At 36.5% G+C, this 13,741-nt stretch overlaps 1 protein-coding gene across 1 annotated transcript in view; it reads left to right on the forward strand.

Annotated features, from left to right (window-relative positions):
- Positions 1 to 13,741, forward strand: part of KIF13B (kinesin family member 13B) — a 351,480-nt gene that overhangs the window by 199,187 nt on the left and 138,552 nt on the right. Inside the window, exons 19-22 of the mRNA XM_007938771.1 lie at positions 2,013 to 2,159; positions 3,563 to 3,712; positions 4,034 to 4,162; positions 11,912 to 12,082. Coding sequence (XP_007936962.1) covers positions 2,013 to 2,159; positions 3,563 to 3,712; positions 4,034 to 4,162; positions 11,912 to 12,082 — 597 coding nt within the window. The remainder of the gene's footprint in view (positions 1 to 2,012; positions 2,160 to 3,562; positions 3,713 to 4,033; positions 4,163 to 11,911; positions 12,083 to 13,741) is intronic.

The following is a 13,741-nucleotide window of genomic DNA, read 5'->3' on the forward strand; positions in this document are numbered from 1 at the left end:
TCCTTTTTTGGTATTTTCACACAAATTCTTCTGCTAGTTGGGGTTTAGTCCATTTCTATATCCTTCTCTTCAAGGCTCAGGGGTCCAGGATTATATTCTGTGTCTGTGTTAATTGGTTTCCCTTTTCTTTGTTGAAGAGGGTCTGTGCAGTCTTTCTGCCTAGTCTGCCATCTTGCCCCAGATCAATCCAACTTCAAGAATTCTAATGAGAATTCAGTTTGACTGTCAATGAGGAAATTTTACTATTTTATCTTAAATAAGTGGGGTAGAAACTGTATGCATAGCAAATGTATTTTTAAATGTACTCTGAATTTAATGAAATACAGTACCGAAACTCAAGCAGCATTTGCTGGTTAAATATGTAGCAAACGAAGAGTTCATTGCTTGGTCCTTCCAGCAGTCCAAGTGCTATAGCAGATCCTTTCTGAGAAGAGTGGTGTACAGGCAGAGGATGACAGTTCCTCCCTCTCTGTGGCAGTGGCGGTGGTGGCTGGGCTCACTCTTGCTGCCGTGGCTCTGTTGGTGCAAAGCGCATGACCATTTATTTATGTGTTTGTTGGCTGCCTGAGTATTTTCTTTGATGGAGTATCTGTTCATTTCCTTTCCCCATTTTTTAATTGGATTGTTTATTGTTTCGATGTTGAGGTGTTGAAGTTTTCTATAAATTTTAGAGCATGGGATAGTCTTCCATTTATGTAGATCTCTTAGAGTTTCTTGAAGTAGTTTTTTATAGTTTTCTATAGGCAATGACAAAGAGATTATCTGAAAAGGAAATAAGGAAAACAGTACCCTTTAAAAAAGCTACCAAGAAGAAAAAATACTTAGGCATAAATCTTACCAGGGACACAAAAGACCTATACAAAGAAAACTACAGAACAGTACTGCAAGTAACTATAAGAAAACCCAAAAACGGAACACACTGCCATCGAGTTGGACCCGACTCATAGTGTCCCCTCCTTGGGTTTCCGAGGTGGTATCAGTATGGAAGTAGAGTGCCCAACCTCCCTTCTGAGGAGTGGCTGGTGTATTTGAATCACCAGCCTTCTTGTTAGCTGTCAAATGCCTTAGGCACTGTGCCAAGAGACCTACATAAATGGAAGAATATCCCATGGTCATTCCTTGCGATCTTAATCCAAATTCCATCAACATTCTTTAAGGATATGGAAAAATCAATCACTAATTTTATATGGAAAGGAAAGAGCATGGATAAGCAAAGCACTACTGAAGAGAAGAACAAAGTAGGAAGACTCACATTTCCAGATCTCAAAACCGACTCTACAGCCACAATGGTCAAAACAGTGTGGTATTAGATACATTTTTGGGGAAGATTAAAAGTGAATAATTCAGTGACATTTAGTACATTCACAGTGTTGTGCAACAACCACCTCTGTCTAGTTCCATACTATTAATAATAAATTCAAACTAATTTTATGCATAAACTATCTGTGGAACCTGGTGTCATTTGTTGCCTCAAATGGGTGAGTCAGAGACTTTTCACAATTTACCATTTTAAACATTTTGTACACATTAAGATACCATCCATTCAAAAAAGTTGAAATTTTAGCTTTTGAAAGGTAAAAGATAGTTTCTTAACTACCTGTCCCAACAAACTTTCCCTGGCCATTCAATCCAAATGACTTTTTATATTAGTTGAAAATGTGTGGTTATACGGAGGCACAATTAAACATTTTCATTTTACCTTCTCCTTAAACATGTCTGGTGTTTTGTATTTTCAGTTTAAACTTATAACAACCTGTAATCAAAATTTACATTCAAGTTTTTACTTAAACTTTACACTTAGATATAAATTTTGATTGCAGGTGGGATATATAAAGGCATTATATTAAGTTTGTAAGCTTTTTGGTAAGCTTTGTAATCAATGAATTAAAGAAAGCTGACAGTTTCAGTGTTGGTGTGTCAACATTTGACTGGCAGGTATGAGAATATTTAGGTATGACTTCCATGATGTATTGCTTTGCTGTTTTACCCAATCATTCTCACTGTCTTTGCAGCGAGGCTCTCTTCTTAGTGAACCTGCAATCCAGGTGAGAAGAAAAGGAAAAGGAAAGCAGATTTGGTCTTTGGAAAAATTGGACAACAGGTTGTTGGATATGAGAGACCTTTATCAGGAGTGGAAGGAGTGTGAAGAAGATTCTCCAGTAAGTTATTTGAGAAAAATCGCTAAACTTGTAGTCATGGAAGGAATCAAGTTGGAATGAACCTACCCATTTCAGGGGCAAATTGTTTATTTTTCCAAAATAGTAATACTTATTTCTTGAATAAAATTTATTTTAAGACTCTCAATCATCTAGCTAAAGACTTTTAGGAACTTGTTTTTTGGCATCTTCTTTTTCTTTCTAATTTTGAGTTACCTGGATTTCTAGCAGAATATTCCACTTAAGGGCACTCTGGTACCGTAGAGCCTAAAGCACTTGACTGCTAACCAGAAGGTTGTCAGTTCAAACCCACTAGCCACTCCTTGGAAGGAAGGTTGGAAAATCTACTTTCGTAGTGATACTGCCTCAGAATCCCAAGGAGGGTTAGGTATGAGTCAGGTCCGACTTGACAGCACATAACAACAGCATTCAACTTTAAAATATATAAACAAACTTTGTTTTTATACCATTCTGACTTCTGTTGGTGTGTATTTGTCTGTCTTCTGTACTGAACTATGAATTTCTTTAGGTCATTATCTTTCCCCATTTCTCAAAACATTTATTTTTTTTCCTGCTTCTCAACACATACAACCTTGCAAATAAGCGACATACAAAATAGGTTTTTTAAATGGGAAGTCAGTAGTACTTTCGTATTTAACACTGTTAGGAACATTTTTGGAAGGAGTTTTGATCCTAAAGTAGATCTGTACATTTGTACTTCCTCCTCATGGGGCAGATTTCTTCATTTAGAGCAGATATGCAGTTGTATGTACTTAAAATAGATTTCTGTATTATGCATATTTTTTACATATTTTCAATACTGCTAGTCCTCTGCCTCATAAAGTTGTTTATTTCCTTAGTTGCTTGTTTTGTAAAAATGTTTGTTTTCCAGATTGTCATTAAAGAAAGTGACTTCTTAGATAACATTTTTGCTAAAGTGTTTTTTCCTCCATTCTCCTATTTTAACTTAGAAATAAAACAAAAATAACAAAAAATGCACAAGATATAAACCAGAATAAATGGGAAAGACATAATTCTCTTTCCTAAAAGGAAAATGAAGAGTACATTAGTGCACTCCACTTCTAGTCAATATATGTTGTTTCATTTTTTTTCAAGATTTCCACATAAAGGAGAACACATGATAAAAGTAAATGGCATTATTTTGATTGCTTTCTTAACAGCTGAAGGATGCTGACCACCATTTTAATGGGAGCAAGAGAATGTGTGTGTGTGTATAAAATAATGTTACACTTTAATAAGAACTTTGTTTTACTCTAAAGAATACAAGGATCAGGCTATAGTAATGAAAGTTAAGTTTAATGACTTAAGTTAGAAAACATCAAAAATTGTTGGGCTGAATCCATTCAATTTAATAATTTTCCAAATTGTTTTGTATTTCTTTAAAGGTCATAAGGTCTTACTTCAAGCGTGCTGATCCATTCTATGATGAACAGGAAAATCACAGTCTCATTGGGGTGGCCAATGTCTTCCTTGAGTCACTTTTCTATGATGTGAAGTTACAGTATGCTGTTCCAATTGTCAACCAGAAAGGAGAGGTTGGTTTGCTCTTTATCCTTTGTTTCCTACAGAGAAAATTCAAGGAACAGTAGTGTGGTAATGGGATTATTGTTACTATTTTTATTAGTAATGATGAATGATATTTATGTGTATTATTAGTTTCTTATGTTTATATAGTGTTTTATATAAACTGGTGGTTATTCTAAAAACTCTGAGAGAAGTAACTATTAGAACCTAGGCATCTAAATTCTCATATACTATTAACCTTATGGCTTGACTGGAAGGCAGAAGGCAGATAATCTAAAGGAAGAAACAACCTAGCTTTGTTAAAAGTTTCTACTTCCCCCTCATTGTTATAGGTGGCAGGTCGGCTGCATGTGGAGGTGATGCGACTCAGTGGTGAAATTGGAGAAAGAATTGCAGGGGGTGATGATGCTGCAGACATTTCCTTTGATAAAGAAATCCAGGAGAATAAACTTGTATGCTTGGTAAGTCTCAGTTTCATTTTAGAAGTAGGGAATTATGACTGATTTTGAGGACTGTGAGTATTTAGATGATAAATACTGTTTCTTTTTTTGAATTTTCAAAATATCTATTTCTAAAAAATGGGTTAGCCAGGTTACTTCTAATAACTTACTCTTGGAAACCTTGTATAAGTCACCTCTATCTCTGGTCTACTGAGCTTCAAAATTGTGTGGATCTATATTTTTCTGAACTTGTCTATAGAGAAACCAGGTTTTTCCACATGAATTTTATCCTGTAATTGGATAGCTGCTGATGGTGGAGATTTACTTAGTCCTGATCTTGTTCTCTGCCATAAGTCATTTTTCACACTGCTTTCCAAATGTTCTGTTTCTCTCCACCATTATACCTTTGCTTATGGTTTTCAAGCATGCCCCAATCCCAAACCCTTTTCTTTCTTGTCTTCCCATGCATTCTATTGATGAAATACATGTTGAGTGTTATCTGCCAGACATGTGCCAAGTGTTGGAAACATAGAGATGAGTAAGACAGGATTTCTCCATTCAAGGACCTCACTATAGAGTGTGTGTGTGTGTGTGTGTGTTGTGAGGCATACAAGTAAACAAAAGACTCCAGTATCATGTGAGCCAAGTGCTCTGATGGTGGTAGTTACCAGATTGTTTGGGACACAGAAAAAAAGCAATTCATTCAGAAAGCAGGGTCTGAGGAAATTTTCTGGAAAATAAGGCTCAGGTTGAACTTGAAGGGAGACAGTGTTATCTAAAACTGTTTTTCCTAGGGTGCTGTTGGTATTTGTCATGGGTAATTGCTAGCTAGGAAGATGTTAGATAGGTCATTCCATTCCTCGACTCCTGTCCAATAAATGTTGGTAGAGCCTCTGCAGTTCATTATGACAATTAAAAAAATGCTTTTGTATATTTCCAAACACCCTTTATTGGGGGCAGTACTACTACTGTTTGAAAATCACTGTATTGTTGTATGCCATTGAATTGTTTCTGACTCATAGCAACCTTGTGTACAACAGAATGAAATATTGCCCAGTCTTGTGCCACCTTCACAATCATTGCTATGTTTGAGCACATTGTTGCAGCTGCTGGGTCAGTCCGTACCATTGAGGGTCTTCCTCTTTTTTGCTGACCCTCTACTTTCAAGCATGGTGTCTTTCTCCAGGGACTGAGCCCTCCTGATAATATATCCAAAGTGTATGAGACAAAGTCTCACGATCCTCTCCTGTAAGCAGCATTCTGGCTGCACTCCTTCCGAGACAGATTTGTTTGTTCTTCTGGCAGTCCGTGGTATATTCAATATTCTTCACCAACACCACAATTGAAAAGAATCACTGTATGAACCAGTTAAAAGGAAGGCTTTTCAGTGGGGAGGAACCAGCAAGAGGCACAGGGACAGTAGCACAAGTGATAAGGAGGCCACTAAAAAGAAAAATGAAGGAAGACTAAACATAAATTTCATTTCATAATCCATCTTAAGGCTAGTCCTGTTTCTCAGTAAGTATGTCTAGAATTGAAATTAATGTTGAAAAGAATAGATTATGCATTAAGCATGAGGTATAGGAAAGCTAAATCTATTAAGATTTGGGCTACTTCCTGTAGGTCTTTGCATAAAGTAAGGTGTTCATGTAATCCAATTTGAAAGAAAAAAAAATCTTAGTTCACTAAAGGTTAATCTCCATTGTATTGTTCTCGATTTAAGAATAGTTTTTTGAGGTTTTATTATTAATAAGATGGAGACATAGGCTCCATAATGACCCATTTTAAAGGTGAAACTCTGTGAAAGGTCAACTTTTACCAATAGAATAAAGTAACATACAGGATACTATCATTTGGAGAGTTTATCACTGGAAAGAAGTACTATGTCCTAGATAAAGGGGCTCTGGAGGCATAGTGGTTAAGACATTTAACTGCTAGCTAAAAGGTCAGCGGTGCAAACCTACTAGCTGCTCAATGGGAGAAAAATGAGACAGTCTGCTTCTGTAAAGATTTACAGCCTTGGAAACCCTATAGGGCAGTTCTGTTGTCCTGTGGGATTGCTGTGAATCAGAATTGACTTGATGGCAGTTGGTCAGTCATCCTAGATAAAATTAACTTTTTCTTTTAATCAAGTTATGATATCTTAAAATTATTTTTTGTAAGATAGCTAATACACATAAAAAGATAAAAGTAGTGAAATTAATATTATCAATCCCCATTCTCCCTACCGTTATAATTATCAACTGATGGTCCATCTTGTTTTATTCATGCACTCAAGCTACTTTTATGAGACTCTTCCCCTTGGATTATTTTGAAGCAAATCTCAGACATCATCTATTTCATCTATAAATATTTCAGTAAATATCTCTAAATGATGAGTACTTTTTTAAAAACTATAATGTTATGACATGTAAGAATTAATAATTCCTCAATATTACTCTGTTTCCAATTGTTGTCTTGGTTGATATGTCTCTTAAATTCCTTTTAATCTATAGATAACTCTCTTGCATGTGCACACACTTTCTCTCTCTTTGTCTCTTATCCTCTTTTACCTTGTAAGTTATTTATTGTAGAAATTGGACTATCGCCTTGTAGTTTCTCATAGTGTGGAATATGTTGATTGATGTTGCTTAACATGTTTGACATGTATTTACTGTAAATTAGTAGTTAGATAATAACACACTGCCTGCTACCCTCAAGTCAGTTCTGCCCTTACAGACCCTGTAGGAAAGAGTAAAACTGCCCCATAGGGCTTCCAAGGTTGTAAATCATTTTGGAAGCAGACTACCTCATCTTTCTCCCACGGAACACCTGATAGGTTCAAATCACCAACCTTTTGGTTAGCAGCCACATGCTTTAACCTCTGCACCAGCAGAGCTCCTTTAGTTAGATACAGAGTTGATGTATGGAGGATGGAAGTAGCAAGGATATTTTATATATGGTGAGGTATTCTTTCATTAGGAAACATATTATGCCTGGTTGTTTCTCTTTTTAGGGTTGTTAGCAGCTATTGATTATTTGTAGATGCATTATTTCATTAGGGGTTACTGTTCTGGTTACCTAGTGCTGTTCTGACTAGAATATACCACAAATGTGATGGCCAACAAACAGGAGTTTAATTCTCTCACAGTTTAGAGGCTTTAAGTCCCAAGTTCAACATGCCAGGCTCTAGGGGCTGTGTGATAACCCCTCGACCCTGGGCTTCAGCTCTGCCTCTTGCTCCTGGCCCACTGAAGCTAGAGGCATGTCTTCACTCAGGCAGCTCATGGCTGCTGAGGCTAACAAGCCCAAGGTTGATGAATAAAATGTTACAGTCCCAATGTTACCAAACCACATGACAGGCCATTAATTCAAGTCCATTGTAAGTCCTAAGGTCAGCAGAGCATGGCAGGCTGCTGAACAACAAATGACATGGCTACATGCAGGGTTCAAGCGTGCCATAAGCTAGAGATCATTCCCAAAGCTGCTTCTTATATATGGGAAGCAGACCACATACCCAAAGCAGCTACTGAGCTGCTTGTGGTAGATACCACCGAGTTGATTGCCATTCTCATCATGAGGAATAACTACCACCAACTTCCCAGCCACTCAACCAGGCCCAGCTACTCAACCAGGCCCAGCTAAGTTGACACACAGCCATAACCACCACAGTTACAAAAGAGTAATAATCTAATTCCAGCATTCATTCATTTATTAGTTAGAATACTTCTAAAGAAAGAGTCTTCCCATTGTCAACTATTTGGCTATTCAGATATAGTTTGTATTGGAAAGGCAGAATAAATACTTGATGTGCTCCCTTTATTTACCAATTTTCAAAATAATGAATTTATTTTCCCGCTAATATCCAAAAGTGACTAGTAATTTTTTTGGAGGGGGAGGGGTGTCTTCATATCATTATGGAATATGTGGATTTGAACATATTTGATGTGTTTTAATCCATTGCATTTATTGTGTATGTTGATGCTCAAATGATACCATCTTCAGCCTGTGAGAGCCTTATTAGTTGACATTTGAGTCTTTTTGACATAACTCTGACATTCATAGACTTTGATAGTTTTTTGCTTTCTAATATGATTCTAAGGAAGCTTAGTGGTACAATGGTTAAGTGCTTGGTTGCTAACCAAAAAAAGATCAGTGGTTCAAACCCACCAGTTGCTCTGCAGGAAAAAAATGTGACAGTCTGCTTCCCTAAGATTACAACTTAGAAACCCTATGAGGAGGTTCTACTCTATCCTGTAGGGTCACTATATATGGCAGTGCATTTTTTTTTTTTTAAAAATGATTCTGGTCTCATCCTACATATTGCCTGATCCCAGATGTGGAATGAGCCATTTCTCCAAGGTACCCTGATTCCTTTCATGGGAATTGGTATTTAGAGACCACAATCTATGCATGTAATAGCTTTTTGTATGAACTGAAGGAGCACAAATAATGGGACAATAAAAAAAAAATATTTATAGAAAAAAAAAACAGTCTGGAGACACTTAAGATATCATAGGTAATGAGTAGCATAGGCTCATAAAAGAAGTCTAGATTTATTTTTCTGTAATGAAAAAATGCATATATTACCAAATTAGTATTTCAAACTATATTAAGTATGGTTAATATATTAAAAAAAAAAAAAAAAAAAACCTCAAACAACTTTAATGTCTACTTTCATTTCTGGGCTCCTTTATCTTGAGCAAGGAGCTCTAGTGGCACAGTGCCTAAGGCAGTTGTCTGTTAACCAGAAGGTAGGTGGTTCAAACCCACCAGCCGCTCCACAGACAGAAGATGGGGCAATCTACTTCCGTAAAGATTTACCACCTTGGAAACCCAATGGGGTTGCTCTGACTCGAAATCAACTGGATGGCAAGTGAGTTTGGTTCCATTTTTTATCTTGAGCAGCTTTAAGTTGACATTCTGTGGTATTCTGACACCTTGTGGTGATTTTAGTTTCTCTATGCAAAAACTTAAAAACACACACACACACACACACACACACAAATCCACCACATAGGAGCTCTGATAGCTTAGTGCCTAAAGCACTTGACTGCTAACCAGAAAGCTGGTGGTTCAAACCCACTAGCCACTCCTTGGAAGGAAGGTTGGACAATCTACTTCCCTAGTAATAATGCCTCGGAAATCCAAGGAGGGGTTGCTATGAGTCAGGTCCGATTTGATGACACGTAACAACAGCAACATATTTTAGATATGTAGATATTATTCATTCATGGCAGTCTTATTCCTGCCTGTAGCAGAGTTAATGATATTAAGTCTAGTTTTCTTGTTTATTTTAACCATAAGATTAAGATTGCCCCAGGAAAAAATTGGCATATATTATGCAAAAAAAAAAAAAACCTCACTGCTGTTGAGTTGGATTCGAGTTGGGTTTCCAAGGTATATCACTATGGAAGTACATTGGCCAGTCTTCCTTCCAAGGAGTGGCTGGTGGTTTTGAACCGCCAGCCTTCTGGTTAGCAGTCAGATGCCTTAGGCATTATGCCACCAGAGCTCATGGTATGTATTATGCATCTTCTCAATGCCTGGTACTACTTACTTTCATTCATTTAGTTTCATAGTGTTCATTTATCACACCAGTAGTTAAAGTAAGTATTACTATTCTCATTTTGCACAGGAGAATACTTGTTGTTAGTTGCGATTGCATCAGTCACCTACTCATGATGAATCCATACACAAAGGAATGAAACACTGCCCAGTCTTACACCATCCCCGTGAATGGTTGTGAATCAGACCATTGCGATCCATAGGGTCTTCACTGGCTGATTTTCAAAAGTAAATCACCAGGTCTTTTGTCTTAGTCTGGAAGTACCTCTGGAACTGAGAAAACTAAACTCCCAGAATTTAAGTAATTTGTTTGAGAACAGAAGCTAATAAATGGCAGATATTTTAATTTAGATCTATGAAGCCCCAAAATCTTGTAGCCTTCTCAAGTACCATAATGTCTCACCTTAAAGAATGTATCAAACATTTTTAAACACTTAATAGTGTGGTTTTCCAAATTTAATGAAAAATTAACTTTGGAATACTGACTGCTCAGTTTGGTTTAGAAGAATACATTGTACCAATCAGTGTGTCTTTTATAACCAGTCTGAGAATTGCTGTAATAATGCTTCAAACTTTTGTTGACATTGGGGGAAAAGAGAATAATAACGAGAGTTCTCATTTGTTGCTTACACATTAACTGCCTTGTATAGGAGAATATAAACTCATTTGCTTTGCATATTTTTTCCTCATTATTAATGTTTCCTGAAATGTTTAGGCTTTATCAGTGAGTGTGTAAGTAAAGATTTGTAAAACCTATCTCAGTATAAGAAGGCTTCTGATGATTCCTTGTGGTTGCCAAACTACACCAACTTCTGTCATATATTCGTTTATTTTTGTGAAATTTATTCACTGGAAGTACAGTGAATGAAACGATGTGTAGGAAATGACCAGGCAAAGAATATAATAAACGATTAAGTCAATTACAGGATCACAATTACATTTAACTTTGTATTTGGAGGAGTTTTAGAATATGGCAACAGCAAAAACTCAAATATCAACCTGATGCTTCCTGCCAAAAGAAATACTAACAATATTTGGCTTCTTTAAAACCTGTTACAGGCATTTCTTCTGGAGATGTGTGATCTGATAAAATACGTATTTCTAACCACACTTAGTTATCATAAAACCCTAACCCATGTCCAGAGCACTCTTTCTTCGATATGCCTCTCCTTCCTAAATATGCATAGAGAACACATCCAGGAAATGTTAGTGTGAAGTATGTGTGGTAAGCATTCACCACCTTTAATTCCCTTTGCTCATGCTCTACTCTCTGCATAGCTGTAAGCCAGATCTTTCAAATATACATTCTCAATGTCTTTAAAGTTCTTCAAAAAATGCTTTATTAGCATGTAATGTATCTACTTGAGATATGTTACCTTTATACTTAAAAATTAGGAGCTCTGGTAACATAGTGCCTAAGGCACTTGACTGCTAACCAGAAGGCTGGTGGTTCAAACTTACCAGCTACTCCTTGGAAGGAAGGTTAGGCAATCTACTTCTGTAGTGATACTGCCTCGGAAACCCAAGGAGGGGTCGCTATGAGTTGGGGACCACTTGATGGCACATAACAACAACAACAACATACTTAAAATTATCAAATAACTGTTTTTCTCTTTTTTGAATATTTGTTGGTTTATTGATACATACACAGCTTTTTTTCTTTATCATGCTTAACAATATTGGTCTGTTCTTAATGATGTTAGTCAAATTTGTATCATTGTTGATGTCTGAGAGTTTTATTCTTTTGTCTTTATTATTATAAGAACGTATGATTTAAATAGGAGCTCGGTGGCATAGTGCCTAAGGTATTTGACTGCTAACCAGAAGGCTGGCGGTTCAAACCCACCAGCCATTCTTAGAAAGGAAGGTTGGGGAATCTACTTCCATAGTGATACCACTTTGGAAACCCAAGGAGGGGTCACTATGAGTTGGATCCGACTCAGTGGCAGTGAGGTCTTCATCAGCCTCTTAGTTCCTTAAAATATCCACCTTGATAGGCAGAGTAGTTTGTTACTTTTTGTCAAGCCTCTCAATAAATATGGTACTTTTTATCCCCACTTAACAGATGAAGTACTACAGTCAGCGTGTATGTGATTTGGCCAAAATTAAAGAACAGTTAGTGACAGATTCGGGAGTGGAGTCCATACCTCTTGAGTCAGAGTACTTCTTGGAACTTCCTAATTAAGAAACAGCAACAATAACAAAGCCTTCTTTTTCCCTTAGGTTAAAATATTACAAGCTACTGGGTTGCCACAGCATCTGTCCCACTTTGTATTCTGCAAATATAACTTCTGGGATCAACAAGAGCCAGTAATTGTTGCACCTGAACTGGATACCTCATCTTCCCCTGTCAGCAAGGAACCTCAGTGTATGGTTGTCTTTGATCATTGTAATGTAAGTTTGCTTTGTAATGTAAGTTTTCTTTGAGGAATTTTCTGTTAATATCACTTTTCAGACTTGTTCACATTTTAAATTTCTTACCAAAAAAAAAAAAAAGTGAATCTGATTTCTTTAAGCTGGCATTAACATATGTCTTGGAGCAGAGTTTCTTAAAATAAACTTCAAGTCAATAACTGAAGTTATTGACTAAAGTTAATACATTTAGCTCCTTCAAAATAAAAAATGAACTTTTCTGGGAATATCCATTTATATATTTATATATATATATATAAGTTCATCTCTGAAGATTATCCATATTTTGTACTTGGTTGCTGGAGAACTGTTATCTAAAATGGATAAGAAATTAATGTTTTAGAGAAATTGAAGACAGAAAATACTGGTAGCGTAGGGCCTAAGGCACTTGACTGCTACCCTGAAGGCTGGTGGTTCAAACCCACCAGCCATTCCTCAGAAGGAAGGTTGGGCGATCTACTTCCCTAGTGATACTGCCTCGGAAACCCAAGGAGGGGTCACTATGAGTCGGATCTGACTACATAACAACAACAGTATTATCAAGCACCAAATGCTATGCTAAACATTTGATCTTTATCACAATTGTATTTTATGATAGTTTTTTTTCCCCCTGTTGAGGAAACTAGTTCAGAGAGGTTAGTTTGCCCAAGGTTGCATGCCTCGTAATTAACAGAGCTAAGACCCTCAGATCCTAGAATTTTTTTCTGCTAGACCATATTGATTCATCTCCTTTTTTTCAAGAGAGTTAAATCATTTTAAAGATGGAGAAGAGAGACAGACACATATGGAGAAACAGAGACAAAAAGAGAGAAAGATCCAGTGCCTCTAAGGACTATTATTTAGAGCTTCATCCTTATAAGTCCAAAAATCTGTCTCATATCCAGTTTTAAATATATCAGCACAAGCTCATTTTCTCTATTATTTTTTGGTAAATATAGACAGGTTGGGAGAATTTTTTCTTTACGTGATTTTTTTTTTTTTTTTTTAGTGATAATCATTATTTCTTTTCTCTCCTATTATCAAAGATAGTTAGCATCCTAAAAACTGGAAAAAAATTGTTTTTCCAACACTGCTACATTATTGCATGTACTAACTTGTGTATCATGGCATTGTAGATCATTGTTATAATACTTAATATAGTTATTTATACTTTAAAAAATAGCTTCCAAAATATTGCTAACAAAATAGAATATAATGCTGGTTTTACATAATAGGCTTTCAAGGTGAAAAGTTAAAAAAAAAATCCAGAGTTATAGTATAGCTTTTTTTTTTTTTTACAATTTTAATGAATGTAATATTTTTAATTTTATTTATTTATTTTATTGTGATTTGGGTGAAGATTTACAGAGCAAATTCACTTTCCATACAGCAGTTCACATATACTTTGTCTCATGTCATTGACCACAGTTTATCACAATGCAACAGCTCCCCTCCCACTTCCTCCCCATAGTTACCTCTTCCCAGTATCCATCCCTCCATGGACTCCTGCCCCCTGAGCTATCTCCCTGTGCATAGGCAGCCCTTCTCTCTCCCATGATTGTTCTCTCCAAGGAGTGTATCTACTTGAGGTAAGTGTTCAACTCCTATGCCTGTGTTCTGTTTGGCCGGAAACCACAGGTGTGGGTTTAATTCCAGATCTGA

Source organism: Orycteropus afer, unplaced genomic scaffold (assembly GCF_000298275.1).
Source record: "Orycteropus afer afer isolate SDZICR_OR568_19922 unplaced genomic scaffold, OryAfe1.0 scaffold00053, whole genome shotgun sequence".
NCBI lineage: Eukaryota > Metazoa > Chordata > Mammalia > Tubulidentata > Orycteropodidae > Orycteropus > Orycteropus afer.